At 44.8% G+C, this 21,718-nt stretch overlaps 1 protein-coding gene across 1 annotated transcript in view; it reads right to left on the reverse strand.

Moving 5' to 3' along the window:
* Nucleotides 1–21,718, reverse strand: part of ALDH1L2 (aldehyde dehydrogenase 1 family member L2) — a 269,678-nt gene that overhangs the window by 148,207 nt on the left and 99,753 nt on the right. Inside the window, exon 4 of the mRNA XM_078675046.1 lies at nucleotides 2,591–2,756. Within this exon, the coding sequence (XP_078531172.1) occupies nucleotides 2,591–2,756 (166 nt within the window). The remainder of the gene's footprint in view (nucleotides 1–2,590; nucleotides 2,757–21,718) is intronic.

Below are 21,718 nucleotides of genomic sequence, written 5' to 3' on the forward strand. Positions count from 1 at the left end.
AATTTTTCGTTAGTTTCATCGTCCATTTGTTGTTTTGGTCTCGCCTGGAGTTAGCAGCGCATGCTCTCGCCATGCAAGAGCCTTTTGGAATAGATTCAGATTCCGAAGTGACTTAAAGTCACGCCCTTGTTTTCAATTGGCACGCGTCATCGTTCATGTTAAATGCTGGCGCGCGATTGAAAACCAGGCTTTGGAGTTACCGCCTTGTCCACTTTTAGGATGGCCCATCTCGACAGGCCGACGCCATCTTGGTTTGCCGTGACGTGGGAGGGTTAGGTTTCTGGCAAATTCTGGCTTGTGATTGGAAATTGAGCGTGCATGCCCACTTTCACTTTGAAAGCGCAGCGGGCAATGCTGCCATTTGTATATGTCTCGCATTTCGAGACATATAACATTGCAAATATTGGCTATGGCAATGCTTGTTATTCCAAGGCACAGAAGTTGGTGACACTGCGTGGGATATCGCAAAGTGCTTAACTTAGGAGTGCAATTGTAGCTAGGCCTGGGCGGTAAATTCAGTTAGGCGGAATTTGGGTAATTTCGAGTTCCATCCAGAACGCAGAATTGCCAAAAATTCAGCGGCTTTGCAGAATTATTTGCTTGTTCGCACTTTCAAAATGCTAGTTTGCAAGATATTTCTCCCGAGCACGCAAACAGCGAGAACAGGAAAAAAGCATCGCCTATGGGTGGAACAAGCAATTCTGCGTGTTCGCAGAACTCTTGCTTGCTCGGGGAGAATTTCTACCATTTTGCTGAGGTTTGCATAGCGCAACTTTGCGAAATTTTGCCCACCCCTAATTGTAGCCGAGTGCAATCTGGGTTAAAAACCGGCCGAGCGGCGGGTAATTAGAGCTCACTCGCTGCTGCAGGACAATTTGGTCAACTGTACCTCACCGGAATGTTCTTTGGAGCAGCCCCCACCTCACCCCAGCCTGCAGTGGAGCACCTGTTGGGGACCAAACATCGCTTACCCCCGGAGAGGATGATGCTGGACAAGGAAGAGGGTAGGTGTGCCGAGGCTGCTCGGCACGTCACGGCCACTGGGCGGACATGTGTGACCTGAGTGGCGCGTGCCAGGGCTGTTTTAAGTTTCCAGTCCGGCCCAGAACCGGTCTGCACCTTGTGCACCCAGTTTGAGGTGCACCACGTGAAGACCAAGATACTGTGCTCTAATAGAGATACTGGCCCTGTTATGTTAGGGGTGTTCAAATTATGAAAAGCATTCTGGTAGTGTTGTTCGAGATCCTTTCTAAAGGATGAAAATGTCTTGGCCAGTCAGATGTGTGCCACTACAGCATTCTATATCCCTTTGTACTACTTTAAAATGAAAAAAAGTGGAATACTGAATTGCGGAGCTCCTTTATTTCCAGCAGTAAGGCATATTAACTAGAATTCAATGCATACGCTCTTAGCGGCGTTTCCGAGTTGGTTTACGAACAGCAGCTTGATGTTTCTATCGGCTAGTGTCCACTTGGTGTAAATGCTATGTGCCGACGCGGCTCCCATTTCACTCCCATAAAGAGTAATGATATAAAAATACAGGCAAGGGGTTGTATTTAGCGCAGGCAGGGGTGCTCAAGCCATCGAGGCTGATGGTAACATCCAAGTTCCTGGAGGCTCTTAACATTATTCCCAAATAGATGGATGTGGGAGCGCGCTGTTGGTTTCTCGCCATCTCTTCGGTAAATGAAGAAGTTAAAGAAATATGGAACCTGACAGGAATGAACATCTGTCCAACCACAAAATGGCTTCTGGTTGAGGTAAACAACAGCTAGTGTACACTCGTATAATTGATTATTCATAAACAAGCATTGAAAATGCAATAGGTGGCACCTTTGATTAAGTTCAAGCCTAACAAAACAATTCTAACTACATACAACTACAACATATACCAAATATACACTAAATAATGCAAAGCTAGAATACAATACCATTAGCAAAGCAAATGGCTTTAGCTTAATCAAAGGAGAGACCTATTGCATTTTCAATGCTTGTTATTTTTGTCCTTGATTTTTGCTCCTTGCTGCTGGAGTCCATGTGGACTCATCTTCTGGATCCATTGACCTGGCTATTCTCTGTTCTTGATATCAGCGGGAGATTGGGGTCAGGCTTATCTACTGCAACATAAATCTCCATCTTCATTCATATACTATCAGATTACCAAGGGGATTTTTTAATCTTTGTGCTTTTTTCCTCCTAACCCTGTGACCCTCTTAAAGAGACACCTGTCACCTGTCACATGTGTTATACTATGCAGGGTGAGCGTGTGCCTACTTGGAAGAGTCCCGCTTTCATCTAGCATTCAAGAAAACAGAACAGATATTTGCTGAGCCCAGTCCTTGGCACTGGCCTTAGTTTAAATGGCATTGATAAGATAGTCCCAGAATAAGAACTAACTTTTAAATTTCATTTTTCTATTATTTAATTTGAAAAAAAATCGGAAATTAGTGGCTTGTAAAATATTCAGAAAAGAAAGCAATCTACCTGTAAAGTCCCACTTCGGTCATGATAATTAGCTAATAGACTTTCCATGCATGTACAAACTGTTGAGGAACACGCTGCACAGGTAACAAAAGATACCACACTTTACCATAGCTTTGATTCCTTCAGGGAAAAGGAAGCGATTGTAAAGGGTGTCCACGGTGTCATTTGGTTCCACCGGACATGATCGCTGGAGGAGGATAGGTCCTGTGTCCAGACCATCATCAGCCCAGAAGATTGAAAACCCGGCCTGTTTATCTCCATGAATCAAGGTCCTGCAAACAATAGAGACATTAAAGATAGCAGGGATTTGATTATTGTAATCCTTTTATATCAGTAGAAATTTCTTAGAATGGTACAGTGGACATTTTAATGGTTTATATGGATGTTGTTTCACTGTGATACATGACAAGACTTGATGTACAGTGTAATTAGCGGCCTATGCTAGCATGTAGCCAAACAACATTTTGATAAACATTAATGAACATTAAGGAATACACATGCAGAGGATGGTAATCATGGACAGAGAACATAAAAAACGTATCCACTTTTACAAAATTACTATGCCTACTAGACTCGGACGTATTGTGCTCCATAAAAAGAGTGTCTTTGAGGCTATGGTTTCCAGCTTGCCAACCCATTACCCACGAAAACAAACATTCCAGAACGTGATTTAATTTTAACTCTACCTTGACATACAATCACTACAAAGACCCGAAAGTAGCTTTCATTTTTCTTTTTCTATCTTTTCTTCATTCCTAGGGCTAGGTCAGGGAATGGAGAATCATCACGGGCCAGATGTACGACCGTTTTTTGCGGTCACAAGCGGTAATCAGGCCGTTTGCAACTGCAAAATTGGTCTGCCCCATGTACAAACCCTATTTTGCGAGTCGGTAAGCTATTACCGACTCGCAAAATAGGGTTCGCGACTCGCTATTAGTAAGGGGCGTGCCAAGGGCATCCCTTCCAAATAATGACTTGTACTTCAATGTACAATTATTTTCGACCGCATTTGCGGTTGCAAAACACTCTCTGTGAGCCACTCGCAAACAGGAAGGGGTATCTAGGGGACCTCTTGACCTTTGTGAGTGTGTGCGAAAATACTTCCCAGGGACTACTGCCTACTCTTAAAAATGTAAACAGAAACATGTCATTTTTCTTTTTTAAATGCATCCCGTTTTCCTTTAATGAAAACGGCTATATTTAAAAAAAGAAACACCGAGGAGGAGCTACGCTAGCAACCAAGATGGCCTCGTAGGCTCCCGGCTCCGCTGACCTCCTTCTCCAGCCCGATGATCCTGTCTACTATCCTGAATTTCCGCCCACCTTCCGTGTGTGTGAACCGGTGCGGAGTCTGATGGTGAGGTCCGGAGAATTTTACCTGCCTAAATGACGGAGATACGTCGTGTCTTAATCTACGGCCTAACCCAGATCGTGAGCCGGGGCCTCGAGTACTGACCCATTCGGGTTTCAGTTGATCAACATCGGCCATGGGACACTGGTGGGACCCGGTCTCTCACTGAAGAACTTGTTTTTGCCCAATTTTGATGGCGGTCACCCGGTAGTTACACCATCACAGGAGCGGTGACAAACTTGTCTGGAGCTGTGGGCGGAGGTCTCTGTTCCGGGGACCCGGTTTGCCGCCGCCGGGTTCTCTGGGTCGGGGTCTTCGCTCGCGGTGGCAGACTAACGGATTGCTGCCGTGATAATTGACTGGTCACCCTCTGTAGCCGTCCGATTCGTTCTGTTGGTTCCCCCGGAGAGACCCGGCTCTCTAGGGAACGTGACTATGTTCGAAGCTGATCGAGGAGGAGAGAACCCGACGGAGTCCAAACCGTCGCTGAAGAAATTCTTGGGCGCCATCGGGGCACTACATTTACAAGTGGAACATATAGTCCACAAAATGGTCGCCGGTCCATTAGTGACGATGAGCATGAGACCGGACCCAGCTCCACTGTGCGATCAACAGCTAGCCATGATTCCCACGGCGACTATCCTGTCAACGAATATGGGCCCCGTGCAGAAAGAATTAATGGAATCCCTGGTGAGTGTGTCTATGAACAAGAATGAGCCCATGGTTTCAGGAAAATCGCCATTTTTAACATCGCTGCCGATTGAGGGAGGACCTGTTGGTTCTCGGTCCCTGGATACTGTTGGTCCTCATCTCCGGATTACAACTCCATCTTCCCTCCCTGGCCGATCTATCGTGGTTAAGATGGACACAACATTGGGAATCGGGCTGGGTGAGGGAGAACATCAAGAATGGAGGAGCCCAGAGGGGCTTACTACTTTTGACTCTTTTCGGACTGAACTTTTCCAAACTCTTGATGCTCCATGACTCTCCTGTTAATGCGGTGGTTCGTATGGAATGGGTTCGCATGAAGGATCGGAAGGGCCAGGGATGAGACCTACGGACTGGTTTCAGATTGGGACTTTAACAAACGCAGGATTTGTCACCATTATGATCACCGATGGTTGGGCGGTGTTTACGGCTTCCCCGGTCTGTTTTGTAGATGTTTTATCTTTTCAAAAATCTCGTAGCTAATTGACGGGGGTCGCTCGTCTCTGGCGGGGGGGAGGGGAGACTGGGAGCCTATATGAAGATATCCTCCTCCACAGTTTCTTTTTCTATGTTTAGAACCTAGTTAGATGAGGCGACAGGCACACTGCTAGTTGGGGTTAGGCGGAAGCCATATGCAGGGGTGCAGGGTGGGGGGCTGGGGTGTATTGTATTGTTTTGTTTGTTTTCGGGTTAAATATCCTGTTAATCTCCTGATACTAGGTGCCTTCCCATAGGGTAAGCTTGTTCGATGGGTCGATGGGTCCCGGGGGTGATAATTGCTTGCATAAACTTGTAGAATGTATAGGGTGTTAGTATTGTATGATTGTTGCGGTCGTAGTCTCACTTTTGGTTCTCTTTCCTTACGCACTCCTGCCACTTGGAAATATCCTGCTCACATCGCTCTGTCTCTTGGGGTGGTGGAAAAGGGGGCCTATGATTAATGCTGGCTGATCTGCACTGCACGTCTCTCCTGTTTTAATGCGAATTATTCATAACGCTGTTTTTGTCCTAGGGAACACCCGTTGATCCATTTTATGTTGACATAATTGTATTATGCTCCGTGAAGTAAGGTACCTGTATTTGACTTTTATGTTTTTTCACTTTAATAAAAATAATTTATAACATTTTTTTTAAAAAACACCTTTATTAAAAAAGGAGACGCAGACATGGTGGTCTGCTGATCCCAGCAGGCCACCATTCCTGGGAGTGCTAGCCATTCCTAATGGGGTCGCAAATAGCACATGCCTCATGAACATTAATGAGGCGAGCAATTTGCAAGCCCATTCGAATCGCTAACAGTGTCTCAGACACTGTTGTAAATTGCATTTTGCGAGTCGCAAATTGCGAGTCGCAAAGCGATGCAATTTTAGAGTTTCAAAATGTAAGGGTCGTACACGTGGCCCCACTTCTCTGGGACTGTTGTTGATGGAACCACGGATGCCATTCACATGCATGCCTTTACAACGTGTCCATTACAACAAAAATGTAAGTATTTTGCAATATATATATATATATATATATATATATATATATATATAATTTTCCAAAGGAAAATACGCACACTTTGGTACGCGAAACAGGCCAGAGCAACCGTGCTTCATGAAATCCTTTAATGTGAGGCAGAAAAGCAATACGTGTTTCGACTCCAACGAGTCGAAATCATATGCAAATATTCCATGGGTGGGTTTGTTAGCTTTTAAACAACGTGACTACAAATATTGAAGAAGGGCCAATGCCCACGTATTCGATTAAAAGAGGCAGCAAGTGACGATTTATAAAGTTTTAAGTAGTTCCATTTTGCAGAGATGTAATGTTCTGTTTTTAAATTTCATTCAGGTAAGTGTATCAAAAATATAGTATTTTTGTACTTTTTCCCTGCACTTTAGTATGCTCTGAAGTTGCCTGGACCACCACATCCATGATGCACCATTACTGCTATTTTCAAACACATAAATCATTCAATGTTTTTATTGGCAAAACTTTTCACTTTCTTTCACTGTGTACCAAACACCTCTAATAAAGCCTTTAAACGGACAGTTCCATGTTATGGCTGGGTGAAAAGTCACAGTGCATATCGAGGAAAAATTCCACTACCATCCAGTTTTTATTTAGTTGGTTACTGGACTTCCAAATTCATATTCATAAGCACGGAGCACATGGGAAATTCTTTTCGCGAACCCTGGCTGTTTGAAAGTTCAATTTCAAAGTCGAGGGGGGCCTCTCAACGTGGCCCTTCCATCAATACTCCGTCAGTGACCAATTTAGCAGCTGGCGGGCCATTAGCTCGCATGCCTTTACAACGCGCCCATTACAACACATTAGTCTTTGCCACGAAAATGTTTACCACCCATGCCTTTCCAACAAAAATTTAAGTATTTTGTGTGTGGCGTGTGTGTGGCACGTGCGTGCGTGTGTGTGCGTGTATATATATTTATTTATTTTGTTAGACCCGGGATCCCTGGTTGGCTGAGGTAGGTATATTAGGCCAAATAGGAATCCTCGTTTCCACGTCAGGGAAAGGAAGGACACCTTCTGAGATAGCCCCCGCTCACCCCCTTGGTAGCTTGGCACGAGCAGCCAGGCTTATCTTCAAGGCAAATGTGTAAAGTATTTGCAACCACGTTCACAGCAACCCAATGATGACACCACAAATGGACTTCACACGAGTTTCATAAAAACGAGTATAAATGTTTATAAAAAGATATAAAATAAGACCACACGATATAAATCCAACATATGCGTATTTGTAATATTCCTCCTGGCAGGCTGTTAGGCCAGCCAGTCCTTATAAGTTCTGGCAATATCAATGATCACTTCTAAACGTTCCACTGCAGCCCTAATACAATGTTATGCAGTTCGTAATGCTAGAATCAGGCACTTTGTAATGCATGAATAATGCAAGGTGTAATAAGCTAATCAGGTAGTTTGTTATGCAGAAACAATGCAATGCATCATATGACAATCAGGTAGTTCGTTATGCAGAAATAATGTCATGTGTAATAGACTAATCAGGTAGTTCATTATCCAGAAATAATGCAATGCGTAATACACTTCAGCACCGATTACCGTGCCTTAGGCGGCCTCTCCGTTACTCCTTCTGACTCACAGTCAGCCTCTGTCAACAGTTGCCCCCAACACGGGCATGGTGTAACAAAAAGTGCAGCTCCGCACTCCAGCCCGGTACTGCCACTCTCTTGGCAAGTACGGGCCGCGATACGAGCAGAGGCTCACACTGCCGGAATGAGAGAGGCAGAGAGCGTCTCCCTCCGAGCCCGCAGCCCCGCCCCAGGTGTCAACACATTACCTGGGGGCGCGACCTCGCTCTCCTCTCCGCTTCCAGAGACTTGGGCCTCCGATGCATCTTTGTGAATTCCGGGCAGCGGGACTCAGATCCTCCCTCAACGAGGTTGGCTCGAGATCCCGCTCTGGCAACGGTGGGCTCGGGCTGGCGGCTCAGCTCCTCCAGGGCTGCCGGTCTGGGCTGCTACTGCTACGAAGATCTCAGGCTGCCACAGGGCTCACGCACACAGCGTCGCTGAGACTCACTTGAGCTTCCGGTGCACGATCACGGGGCACTCCTTATGAAGGTCCCAGGCTGCACAACGCACAGGCACACAATGTCGCTGAGACTCACTTTGACTCCTGTGCACACGATAACAAAGGGCTCAGGATGCAAAAAGCACACTCACACAGCGCCGCTGATCCTCGCTTGGAATCCAGGTGCCCACGATCACAGGGCATTTCTTACGAGGTTCTCAGGCTGCAACAAGCACACACAAACAGCATTACTGAGACTCTCCTGGAAACTTTTGCGTTCCTGAGTTTCCGCAACAAGGAGCCAGCTCACCTCGGGCCCTTGGGGATAAGTTACTTCAGGAAACAGCAAGCAAAGTCCTTTCAAGCAGGGAGACACAGCACACAGCAAAGTCCCTTTAGCCTCTCCTTGGTTACAACAGCAAACTGCAGGGCAGCCCCAGAACACACAGCAAGGGTCAGGACTTTCCTTCAGTGTCTTCAGTTGTTTCTTCCTTAGCAAAGGTTCCTCTCGACCACAAAGTAGCTTCAATCTTGATCAATCCATTTCTACCAAGTCCAGGGGCTTCAGCTCTCATGGTTATACCCCTAAATGTCTTTGAAGCCTTTGTGTTCAGGGGGGCACTGACCCCTGTTCAAACCAGTTCTGGGTGCCTCCATGCCAGTGACACCTACTTCCTTAGATTAGTGGGGGTCTGGATTCTCATCACTCAACAGGAGATAGGACAATTATTTTATAGCAGCAACCCAGGCCTCTTCCCCTCTAGGGGCTACTCCTTCCCCCTACACTCCAGATTCAGGTCAGCCTGTTGCTGTCTCACCTCCTCCCCTGGGTCAAGACCTTCCCCAGATCCTATCGCTTTCAAATCCAGACAGTCAATCCACAACCAGGCAGAGACACACAGAAATGTTAGAGCACAAAAGCCCAACCACTTCTAAAAGAGTGGCTTCTAAACACACAATGCAAAAACCACATTCATAAAAAGATGTGTTACTACATTGTGAGTTCAGGCACACTAAACTTCACCTCTCCATCTTAAGCCTTAGCGAAGATAGGCTGGAAAACATATTGCACAGCCTCCCCATTCTATCCAATGGGCAAGATAGCATTTCAACAGTGTAAAAAATAAATGGAGATTATTTCACTGTCAGGACATGGTACACATCTTAGTACATGTCCTACTTTTCACATGCACTACACACCCTGCCCAGGGGGTACCCTGGACCTACCATAGGGGTGTCTGATGTGCATAGAAAGGGAAGGGTAAGGTCTGGCAAGTGAGCGCACTTGTCAGAACAACATGGCAGTTTAACAAACTGCGCACAGGCACTGCAATGGCAGGCCCGAGTTCCCTCTCTAAGGCTACTTGTGTGGGTTTCACAATTAATGCTGCAGGTCCACTAGTAGCATTTGCCTTACCAGCCCTGGCACACATAGTGCACTTTACTAGTGACTTTACAAGTAAGGCAAACATACCAATCATGGACAACCAATTATCATTATACTTTATAAAGGGAGCACTTTGACACTGATCAGGAGTGGCAAAGTGTCCCAAGCATCTAAGTTGGCAACACCATGTCAGAACAAGCATTAGCAATGCAATGGGTCTCGCATTTGCGAGAGTTTGCGCTATTGACATTGTAAATGACAATGCCTTTTATTTATGTGCTTTGAAAACCTACAAGCGTTGTGTAAACATGCACTTTGTACTTGTAGTCCCTTGCTTACAAGAACAAAGGCTGGCTGTAACTGCACCTCTTTAACAGCCAGCTTTGCTTCTCCTAAGCAAGGACTACAAGTACAAATTGCATTTTTACACTGCTTGCAGGTTTTCAAAAAACAAATAAAAGGCATTGTCATTTACAAAGCCAATAGCTCAAACTCTTGCAAATGCAAGACCTATTGGAATGCAAATGCTCGTTTATTCTCTTGCTCTGGGAAAAATCTGATGAAGCAAGTCACCAAATTTAAGTGCCAGCGGGTCTCACCTGCAACTACTGGCTTCAATTAAGCACTTCATCAAGTAAGAAGGTTTTAAAGGAGACCCCCTCCTTGTTCATTTAAAGACTGCCAGAAGAGTGTCAGGGTGCACACAAACAGCATGTTTCACTACAGTACTGCGCCATTCCGGGCCTGTCAACACGTGGCTGTGTGATGGGATCTAAAACCATATAATAGCAGCTTTCATTTTGACCTGTTTGACCGAGGAGAAGTATTTTAATTATGGAAATGTGATCGACAAAATTCTGGCTGTTGCTTTTGTAGTTATAGACACAAACTTGGCTCATCTGAACTGCTGGTGCCCAACGTTTGCCAGTGAGCTTAAGACGCTTCAGGTCTGATCTTTTGGTTGTCTAGGTCTCCTTATATGAAACAACACCGCCCATCCACGTTTCAACTGTACTCACCTGAGTAGTTTTGTGAAGCTAATGAAGACCATAATAAGCATGGACCACTTTCACAGCTGGAGTTACAGCACCAGTGATTATCGAATGAATGGTAAGTGCTTAACATAAAAGCTACTCTCTCTTGACTTACACTAAATTTTACCTGGTTTTAAGCGCTTTTTTATTGATTTATTTTAATAAACTAACGAATGATTATTCATTCAGTAGTGCAACTATCAATAAAGGTTATTCATTCATTCACTAGTGCAGTCAGCCAAGGGAAGATTTAGAAAAGCAACCTATTGGCCTACATATGAAGGAAGACAGATAAAAAGACGGGGTTAGAATAAGGCTCCACTTTCAACTCTAGGTTCTGGAAGCAACGCGGGCTATGTTTTCACTTCCCAAAAGCAGTGTTGCCAGCTCATGATCTAATTAAGAGGGCTCTGGTTTGGGGCGGACCTTAGATTTAAGGAGGTGTGCTGGAAGTGGGGCTTAGGGGCTTACAGCCAGTGGGCCACCACTGTGTTGAAAGGTAGGGTTATGAGCTATGTCATAGCTCCCAAAGGGTCAGGCTAACCCAGAAGGGACCATGACACCTACCACTTCTGATGGTTATGAAGTTTCAGGCTGTATTTTACCTACAACCAATGTGCTATTTTGCAATAACTAAATTTCAGATTCTTGTAACAGGCGCCAATGAATAACTGTGGAATGTTGCTAAACTGTGTGTACATTTTTGTCCTCAGATTTCAACATTTGTTATATCTAAAAGCCTAGAAACACACCTCCAACAATAACAAAGTCCTTTATATTTTGAGGTAATTAAGGAACCACCGTGGTGTAAATTACACATTTTCTCATAAAAGAACTGTGAGAAAACTTTAGGCAATTACTTGGATTCGATAGCGGCCAAAAATAACGACATACTATGTTTATGAAATGTAATCTGAATGAATGTGTATGTCTGCACCACGTTTAGAGCATCTGTATTCTCCATTGATATTCATCTCACTTGTGAAAGTTACATTTTTGTATGACTTATTGTGTTCAATGTGACCACACAGGAAAACAGATGTAGTAAGAACTATGGTTTCATTTTCTGTTCTGACGGAGCAGGCAGAAACGTGTCAGTGAAACACCAAAGGATGAAATGCATTCACTGCGGAATGGTTTGAAACGAAAAGGTCTGGACCCTGTTTCTGAAGCAGTAGGGCATCTCTGTTATGAACATCTGAGCATTGTAAAAAGAAAGCCCTTTCTTCAGAAAAGCTATTACTCTCTAGTGAGCTTAACACAGTGGTTTGCTTGTGCAACTGCAGATTATGAGATACCAGTAAAATGTCACTATTCGCAGGGCAGAACAACAATGCAGAAGGCTTTTGCCACTTACCTGGTCCGTTTCACATTCCCTCTGGTAGGTACTCTGTGCGTCCACCCAAAGGTTGGAGCTCATGTCATTGGGACAAATGACAGAATTTTACAGGAGTCAGCCTAGCGCCTGCGGCGGGGTATCCCGCAACAATATGAGAGAGTTCCGGAGCCAGAAAGCGGACAGCCATGGGTAGAAATGCACGCACCACTTCGCTGACCTCCGCTGGCACGGATCAATTGCTGTAGGATATTCAATGCCGCACTTTCAAACTTACCGCCCTTCTGCGACTATAAAACAGTCTACGCAAGACTGCAGTGGACTAGACGCCTAATAATATAAATCATTATTTTGAGAAAAATGTTAATACACGGTCAGGAGTAGGTAGGTGGAGTTTAGATCACAACTTGGCCGCGCAAAAAATAAATGTAAAGATATTTTTGCTGCGGCACTGCAGACAGACAGACACTGCCTGGGACAGTGGCAGCTCTGGGTTTACCAATGAAAGGGCTTCTGACAGTTTAAAGGGCAAGCTGGCACAGTGGGGCACCTGAATATTTGCGACTTAAAGGGGACATTCTTAACCTCAAATCACAGCAAGAAATCCCCTTTGGACAAACTTACACTGGCATTCTAAGCTTATAGACACAGCCTAAAAGCATTAATGCTTATCAACACAACATTCAGTTCAAACACTGGAGCAAAAAGTGTCAGGGAACTTTAGCCAAAAAGGGCCAAATTCTATCTATCTACATACCTACCTACCTACCTACCTACATACATACCTACATACCTACATACATACATACATACATACATACATACATATCTCTCAAAGCTCCAAGGTTCCCACCTGTTGGAGACGCACTCTGACAACCTTTAGGAGGTAAAAGCCGGATCGACGAGCGGATCCAGTTTACAGCATGCCTGTCGATTCACGCCGGACGCGTTTCGTGCTACTTGCACTCTTCAGCGGCGCGACAGTCATTTTGGCATAGAGGCCACACCTCCCACTTAAAATATGAGCCCTCCAATGGGCGACTCAAATGAGTCTGCACTGGTTTGTGGGTCCTGTAGTGTGTGCCCCAGTTATGTGCCGCTGTCTGAGCTGTTTCAAGCCCATCAATGGGCCTCCACGCGCACATCCGGCTTGTCAATCCTCCATGGATGCCTCCACATTGAAATTCCGTGAATCGGAGCTCCATGGCCCCAAATTTCCGGGTGGTGCATCTCCTGTGGCTGGGAGGTCGCGTATAAATCAAAGCTTCAAGGTTCCCACCTGTTGGAGACGCACTCTGGCCTGTATGCCAAAATGACTGTCGCGCCGCTGAAGAGTGCAAGTAGCACGAAACGCGTCCGGTGTGAATCGACAGGCATGCTGTAAACTGGATCCTTACCAACCCTCTCAAATGGCACTCTATACAGCAAGGACTGATTAGTCTCCACACTGACATAGCGCTACTCAAAGAGGCCCATCGCTTGCAACGAGACTGGTCGCAACTTCGGTCCAAACACTTCCCCCTACAGTACTTTTCTTCAGGAGAGAGGAAGACGGAAGGGGTGAGGATGCTGGCATAGTCACGATGTCCGTTCAGAGGAGAGATGGTTTGCCGAGACAAGATGGGACACTAGATTGCCCAGACGGGCTCACTCCCGAGGACACCCCTCATTGTAGTCTATTGCCCAACGAAGGCCAAGAATGCTTTCTCACTGATACATTACATATCCTGACTGCATAGTCCCAAGCTCCAATCATCCAGGGGGCGAAAGCAATCTAGTTTGGGACAATACAATAGACAGATTGCGCAGGCCGCGGTGGGATGGTGCAGCTCTTTCCCTCAGATTAACTGGGGTGGAGGAGGTGGGCCTTGCAGATGCCTGGAGGGATAGACCCCCACTTTTCTGGCGCTTATAAAACGTGTGCACAATTGGACTAAATCCTGATGGACGAGTAACTCCTACCCAACTTGATGGAGGTGAAGCAGAACATGCCGACGCTGTCCAATCACAGCCCAGTCACCGGCTTCTTCTTGTTTGATTAGATGGGCGTGTCGAAGTATGGGTCATAATAGAGACTCCAAGAGGATCTTTTGAGGGACTCCATAACAGTCAACCATATCCACAAAAACATCACAAAGTACATACAGCAGAACTTTACTGATGACACAACAATGCCACCCTGTGTAACACCCTCAAAGCCGTGATCCGTATCTGGTTTGTTGCGGTGGCACCCTGGCTTAAGAACTTGAGGGAGGAACTGCAACAGAAACACTTCTCTCTAATTTGAAGGCCCTAGAACAGAGGTCTTCAAACTGGGGGGCGGTTCCCCTAGGGGGGCCTCAAGTGATCGGGGAAGTTTGGCCAGGCTCTGGCCAAAAGAAGCTCTATGCTGATAATAGTGCTTTGTTTTAAGCGGAGAAAAATGAGCGGCAGTAAGCCACTCCGTGATGGGCCATCACTAACATCTTTTGTCATTTATATCCTGGCTGGAAGAAGGTGTCAAAAGGGGAAGGGACTCCAAATATTCTTCAAAACCTCCACCCCCATTTCTAATAATCACACTATGAATACTCTACATGTTAGTAAGGCCTGCCTGACCAGAATAGTATGTGTGGCAATCGTGTATTTGATTGCATTTTTACAATGATAACAGAGCTTAACTGCAATGTTTAAATAGGTCTGTACGTATTTAAACATTGTCAGTTTAAAGGAATAATTGTGAAAATGTTTGAGGGGGGCCCCGGTGACTTTTTTTTCCACTGAGGGGGCGCAGGTTTAAAAAGTTTGATGACCACTGCCCTAGAGGGTGGGGATAAATGTATGCACTCTCAAAAAATCTGGAGGAACATTCTCCTACCTTGAGGTCAGCTTAGAACAATTGAGATGGACAAGGCCACCTACTTCTTAGCGAAGTTAGACAATAAGTTCTACACATCATAACAGAAATTAAGGGTCTGGAAGGGCGATTCCACAGACTTGAATGAGACAAGCCAGAATGTATTAGGATCTACTGCTCGACTCTGTACAAGCTCCAACCGACCTCAAGAGGGAGAGTCCTACCTGGAGGGAGTAGCACTCCCCAGGTTAACAGGTCAGAACAGAGATAAGCTAGACAAACCTCTAGCTGAAGAAGAGATCTTAGGGGTGATCGCCCCAACTCAAAAGCAGGACTGCCCCGGGTCCGGATGGCTTTCCCAGTATCTTTTTATAAATGTTTTGCTTCCACTTTGCTACCACCATCCATGGCGGAATATACGACGCTAATACTTACGCCCAGGAAGGATTACAGCCTCTGCAGCTCCTACCACCCCATATCCTTACTGAATGTTGATGTTAGGATTTTCACCAAAATCGTCTCCATATGTCTTCGGGAGGTGATGGAGGATATAATCCGACCAGATAAAGCTTGCTTTATCTTGGGAGTACAAGCCAGCCACATCACCAAGAAAGCCCTGCATTTGATCGATATAGGCAGGACAGGGCCAATTAATAGGTTCTGGTCTCACTCGATGCTGAGAAAGCATTTGACTGGGTGGACCGGGACTAAAAGGCTGACATCATCCAGATAGGCTTCTGCAACTCATTTAGAAACTGGCTGCTAGCAGTCTATAAGAACCATAAGGTCTGCATCCAGTTAAAAGGGACGATCTCTGGTTGGCTACATATCACAACGGGAATGAGGCAGGGTTGCCTGCTCTCCCCGCGGGGACGTTAGAACCATTGGCCCAAATGATCGGGGATAATCCTCTGATACAGGGCCTCTGCTTAGGGATGCAGATCAAGCTAACCAGGTTTGCAGATGACACCCTAGTGTTCCTCACAGACCCACACTCATCTCTTCCTAAGCTCCTGATCGAGCTTGCGATCTATCAAATGGGATCTGGGTCCAAAATTAACCTCTCAAAATCAGTGATTCTTTATATCTCTACCCAGACCACCTAGTGGCCACGCCGAAGCAGCTTACCCTGATCCGGTGGGTCGCCCCATACATTGAATACTTAGGGGTGGCTCTAGCCTCCACACTGCAAAGAACTAAAGACATAAATATCCAGAAAATCAGTGACACTGGACCTCAATAGTTTGAAATATAAACAGCGCTCGCTACTTGGTTGAATTGAAGCATTTAAAATCTCAGTGCTACCCAAGATTATATACCTCTTTCAAACACAAGTCCTTTCAATCCCCAAATACTATATTGCTGACCTTCAGGCCGAATGCCAGGCCTTTCTCTAGCAGGGTAAGGCAGCAAGGATAGCACATTGCCAGAGCTTTCTTCAGCCCGAGAAGAAGGACTAGGAGCCCCAAACCTTGCATGCTACTAAACGGCCTCTCACCTCCGCTACATCTACCACTGGACAAGATGGGAGGCTGACAAGAGGTTGTGCATGGTGAACCACACACTGATGGACGGGTCCCTGTGGGAAGTATCATGAAGACGTAAGGTGTAGAGAACACCTACATTATTTAAATTGTTTGTAACCAATGCAACATTAGATGTCTGGGATAGATAGGCAGTGAAACGTGGGCTTAGGACCTTTCCCTTACGCGTGCGCAGAGCGGATGGCCCCCAGCCGTCCGATGCACACGCCCACTGTGACGTCAGATGGCCCGACACATCAAAAAGGTTAAATGTCAGACTGGAGTCTTTCTTTATTTATCTTTAATGGGAAACTAGTCTTGTGATCATCAGGCTGGAAGTTCTGCTAGTGGGAGGAAGGTACATCAATGGCATGTTTAAACCTCTATCTAATATTAACTTATATTGCATGTAAAGAAGGGGGGCCTTGTTCCTTCATTTGCAATTAAGCAGGTTCAAGTCTGTGTCAGAGCTTAAGCCTCCATGGCTCTTTGAGATGTTTAGGCTTTGTTTCTTGGCGTTAGGTAAAAACAGAGGACAGGGTTTATGTTATGTTATAAGACATGTCTCATCATGAGGAAAGCTGATGCCTAGCTCACCAAGTGATTTGACTTCAATGGCAAAGGCCAGGACTGTGCACACATCTCTTACTCCATGGCCAGCTGAGAAGATGGGAGCTTCATTTACATCAGAAGCTCAAAATATCAAGAATAGCTAGTGCTGAATAGTCAGCAGTCATTTCATGTCTGAAATCAGGCAGTAGGTTTAAGCTAATGCCAAGGAGAATGACAGATCACAAATCTGAGGCACTGATTGCAGAACCAATGAGAGAACACCACCTCATGAGTTCATACAAAACTGATGTATGGTTAAGTTGGTAACCTACACTAAACATGTTGTGTTGATGTACTTCTGCTGCTTCCCTTTACTGCAGTCTCCCAGGATGCAGCAGCCCACAATTGTGTTTGGTCTTCCCCCTCCAACATCAGCGGAATGGAATGGTCCATTGCATTCTATTAGGCTAGGATCCAACGACTGAGAATAAAAGGACATGGAAAAAAATGAAATTACTTACTTCTGAAGGTTGAACACCGGTATTGGAACCTTTCAATTATTCAAATTATTTTTAGCATCAAGTAATGGCAAGGGAATTCTCAATGAAAAATGAATTCATATGTATTAAATCAATTTGCAAATACACATTTGTTCTGTTTCTAACGTCAATATTTAGCAGACTGCTTCAGCCCTGCTGATACAGTAGCTCTGCACATCGACTCCATTCTGATCAGAAATCTGAGCATTTGTAGTAGATATTATCAATAGATAATAGAACTAATAGGAATATGGGAATTAAAAAAGCATCCCAATTTCGGAGAAACTACATTTAGAGGGAAGTAAATAGATGTTCTCCAGAATAACAGCATTATATTTCTACAATCCATTTAATAGATTATGAAGCATCAAATACCAAGAAGGCAGGTAGAGGTTCACTACACTTAAACTGGTTCTTCAGCATTACTCATCTCACTTGAGAGTCTGCTTTTGCAGCACTGTCAAGGAAGTAGTAATGCAACACTTTCAAGAAATTCTGTGAATTAAGCATGCTATTGTTGTGCCTTTTCCTTTTGTCAAATGAGTTATTACTTCACACGGAAGCCTAAGATTAGCCTCACCAAAGCAACAATTAATCTGTGACATTAGCCTTAGGTGTTGCTTGATGGTTCTTCAATGTCTCTGCCAAGCTCCAGGCAACAAATAGGTATGAAGTATTGCACATTTCCTGTGTGCTGTCAAGTAATATCTGATGAGCCTTTTGTTGTACAGAGTGGGAGGGAATCTCTTAGCTGCATTTGATTGATTTGTTTTCTACGAAGCATTTTATTCAATTTTGACAAATACATTGGAGGTTACATGCCAGCAGGAAAAATATCTTGAAACAACATACAAATGGGAGTGTTTTGACTCAAACACAGTGCGAGCAAAACTTAGCCAACCCCCTGCTAACCCACACCCTCCACCCAGGACCAGAGAAATGTCGTGAGTCGAGAGGGACCAGCAGCTTAAGTTGGCAGTAATGTCACCATTTGAGTGATGGTAATTAATAGGTCTATAGTTTTTACACGTTGAGGATGTGTCAAGGCTAACAGGCGTATTTATGTATAATTGGGCAGACGGGGTACTCATGATAGATATTCCATCTTCAATATTACAAGGTCCTTAGGCTACATGCATTTGTAACGCGGTGGATGGGATATCTGTAATGTATAAGGCTTAGTATCCCATCTACTAAACACTAACTGCGACACCAAGTTTGTCCTGGAGCAGTATGCCAATAGCTGACTTCATTTCCTACCTTCTCCCTCTTTATGTAAAGACGCAATATGAGTTTTCCAGGCCAAGTACCTTCCAGTGCCTGTAAGGCCACTGAGTAAGAGATGGAGCAATGGCGTAACAAAACTTGAGGGGGCCCCACTTCAAAGGGCATGGAGGGGCCCCCTTCCGGACTTACTCCGGAGCTCTCACGCCATGGTACTGTGCTGAGGGGGCCCCCTGGAGCTCGGCCCCCGGCACTGAGGGGGCCTTTGTTATGTCCCTGAGTTGGAGGCACAGTCTTCTTCCAGGTAATACCTATCCACATTTTTGCCGGCCTTATTAAAAGGTACAATAGAAAACTTTAAAAACGTATACATTTGGGGGGCCCTCTTGACCATTAGATTCAACAACACCAACCCAAGGTTGGAATACATTGGGAAACCCTTAACCACGTTTATGGCACTCAGGATTTCCCTACAGAAGTATTACAGGACACTAAAGAACCTCCAGATATGTACAAAGTTTCCATACCTTACCCCCACACACACACCTCTAACATGCTTCAATAGAGTTGAGGAAACAAGCATGACTTTGCTTGAAATTACAGTTTTGTTTCCTTTGAGTTATCTCTATCCAAAGGTCAGCCCAATACGACTAAGAGACCTACTTATTTCTTTTCTTTTTTTGCCGTTTTATATAGCGCGAATTCGACCCTGAGATACTGGAGCGCTTTACACGAGCACTAGTCACATTACACAAGGGCCCAGCATTTTTTTTTTTTTAGGTACGGGAGTGATTTGCTTAGAATCAAAGGATGTTGAGCTGAAGCCGAGACTCAAACTAGGTTCCCCAATTCCCAAGTCCGCAGCTCTGCCCGTCAGGCCATTTTGTCTCCCAAGTGTATCTTCCTACATTTCTGATGTCAACTGGGAATTCCCGTGGGGCAGCTTAACAACTTACACACGATTTTGATTACCTACTTTGTCCCTGTACATCAGCTAATGCAGCTGCCGGGATGCAGAGTCAATGGCTGAGTTATAGCTAAATCAGGCTGTCATCCTCACTTAGACTGAAGTATTTTTTCCGCTATTCAAAATACTTCACTGTACCTTGGTAACAAGTATCCGTGATGACGTTACAGTTCCTGGCACTCTTGCAGTGAAATCAGCCCTCCTGCAGAATCTGAAGTGAACAGAGCACTGAAATACACTAGTGTTACCAGAAACATGCTAGGTCATTTCCCCATTTTCAAACTAGCAAACATCACGTCTCAAATATCGTGGTTGTAAACCTGCAAAGATGGATATTGATTGGTAAGGTTTTTTGAGTATCTTCAGGAGGTCCCCCAGGACCTGAAAATTCACTGCTTAGTCCATGTGGACCAACTGCTTATTCAGCTCCCTGTCAGTCCATTCCTCGAGGAAGCATCTCCCAGGTGTACTACAGAATATTTGGACACCCCAGCCCCTCTTCATTTACATTCATCAGCAGCTATAGCCTGTAGGGTACAGCTGACCTTCCTCCCCAGCCAAAGCCCATTAGCGTAGCCTGAAGATCCTCGATCAACTAAGGAGGCATGGCTAATTGGACAGTTTAAAACAAGTGAAGCAGTTGAAGAAGGACATTGATCCTACCTAACCAAAATGTACTTCCAGCAGTTTATGTCCTTCATTAGGTCATGTCTCAGCCTAGGCCAGCTGACCTCAAAAAGTGTCACTATCAAAGTATATACTCAATCACCCACTGTGCCGATTGAAAAGGGATAAGCCCTGATCACAACTGGTCACGCATACATTGTCCCTCAAAGTTACCCCACTCAAGCATCAATTACTCATTCCCATCAATGTGAACGGGAACCCCAAACCTGCTATAATTATGAAAGGCACACGCAAAATATCTACATTTACAGTGCCTTTTTTACAGTGTTCACTCCCAATGCTGTGTTACCTTCATGCTCATCCTCCGATACACCGGTCTCTGGAACATCCACGCAAAATACCACATTATTTTTTCTAGAATCTGTGTCACCACGTTCTGAAACCTACACAGCATTAACTGATTGACCTGTGGTCACACTAGTCAACTTAAATACTTTGGCAAAGTAACTTAATTTTTTGCATTTGCTGCATGTTCAATTCATAGCAGGACAAAACTATGCATTTCCCAAATGGGTGTTGCTTACAAATCATTTACATGTTTTACATTTATCCTTATTCTCAAGTAATGTCATGTTTCTTTTCTTCTATACTTTACAAGCTTCTTGAATAATGTGGACTATTTGGGATATGATAATATTGACATTTTTTTCATGTAAGGTGTACTTTCAGTGCTACTGGCAATTTTAATCGCTGTACCTAATGTTAAGTTGGCAGTAGTCAACAAACTCTCTTGTATCGGTCTGTTTCTTTTTTCCACAAATTGGTCTCTCACTTCAAAGAACAGGTTACTTACCTTCTGTAATGCTCATTCTGGTGGATACTCTATCGAACTGCAGATTCCTCACCTTTAGGATATCCCCAAGTGCCAGACTGGATCCAGAGGGTTTTTCTGCACGCTGATGCTAGTTTCTTTCTGGACATCATTTGTGCTCTTAGATGCAGGGCCAATCAGAAATCAATTGTGCCAGTGTGCAGATCTCCAATTTGGGACCTTTCACATGGAAAAGAGTCCCCTCCAAAGAACGGGGGGAGGGGGGTAGCAATCTGTGGGTAGATAGAGTATCCACCAGAAAGAGGTTACCGATTGAAATTAACTTGTTAGTCTGATGGATTCTTCTAACTGCCAATTCCTCATTTTTAGAATAGATACCAAAGCAGTACACATTGTGGGATGAAAGGAAGAAGAGGAAAAACCCCGAGACAAAGACACTACATAATCCTTACGATATGTGGGAGGCCTCCGAAAACGAGTTCCACGCACAGGCCTTGAACCACTAACCCCTCTTCCGAAAGGGTCAACACCTGAACCACAGCCAGTACTAGCCATTTTCTCATCCTTTATGATCATTGTACCTGAACATCCCTCATCCTGTTTTCTCACACATTATCCCCCTCTCTGATACAATGCAACATTACTGAAATTCCACCTCCCATCATTTTTCAAAGTCATGAAAAATCTTCCCACATTAGCACTCCAATGGGTGCCTTTACATTTGGAGTGACCCCTCCCTGACTTTATTTTGACCCAATCACCTACACCAAATTTGGTTTTC

Source organism: Lissotriton helveticus, chromosome 1_1 (genome assembly GCF_964261635.1).
Source record: "Lissotriton helveticus chromosome 1_1, aLisHel1.1, whole genome shotgun sequence".
Classification (NCBI taxonomy): Eukaryota; Metazoa; Chordata; class Amphibia; order Caudata; family Salamandridae; genus Lissotriton; species Lissotriton helveticus.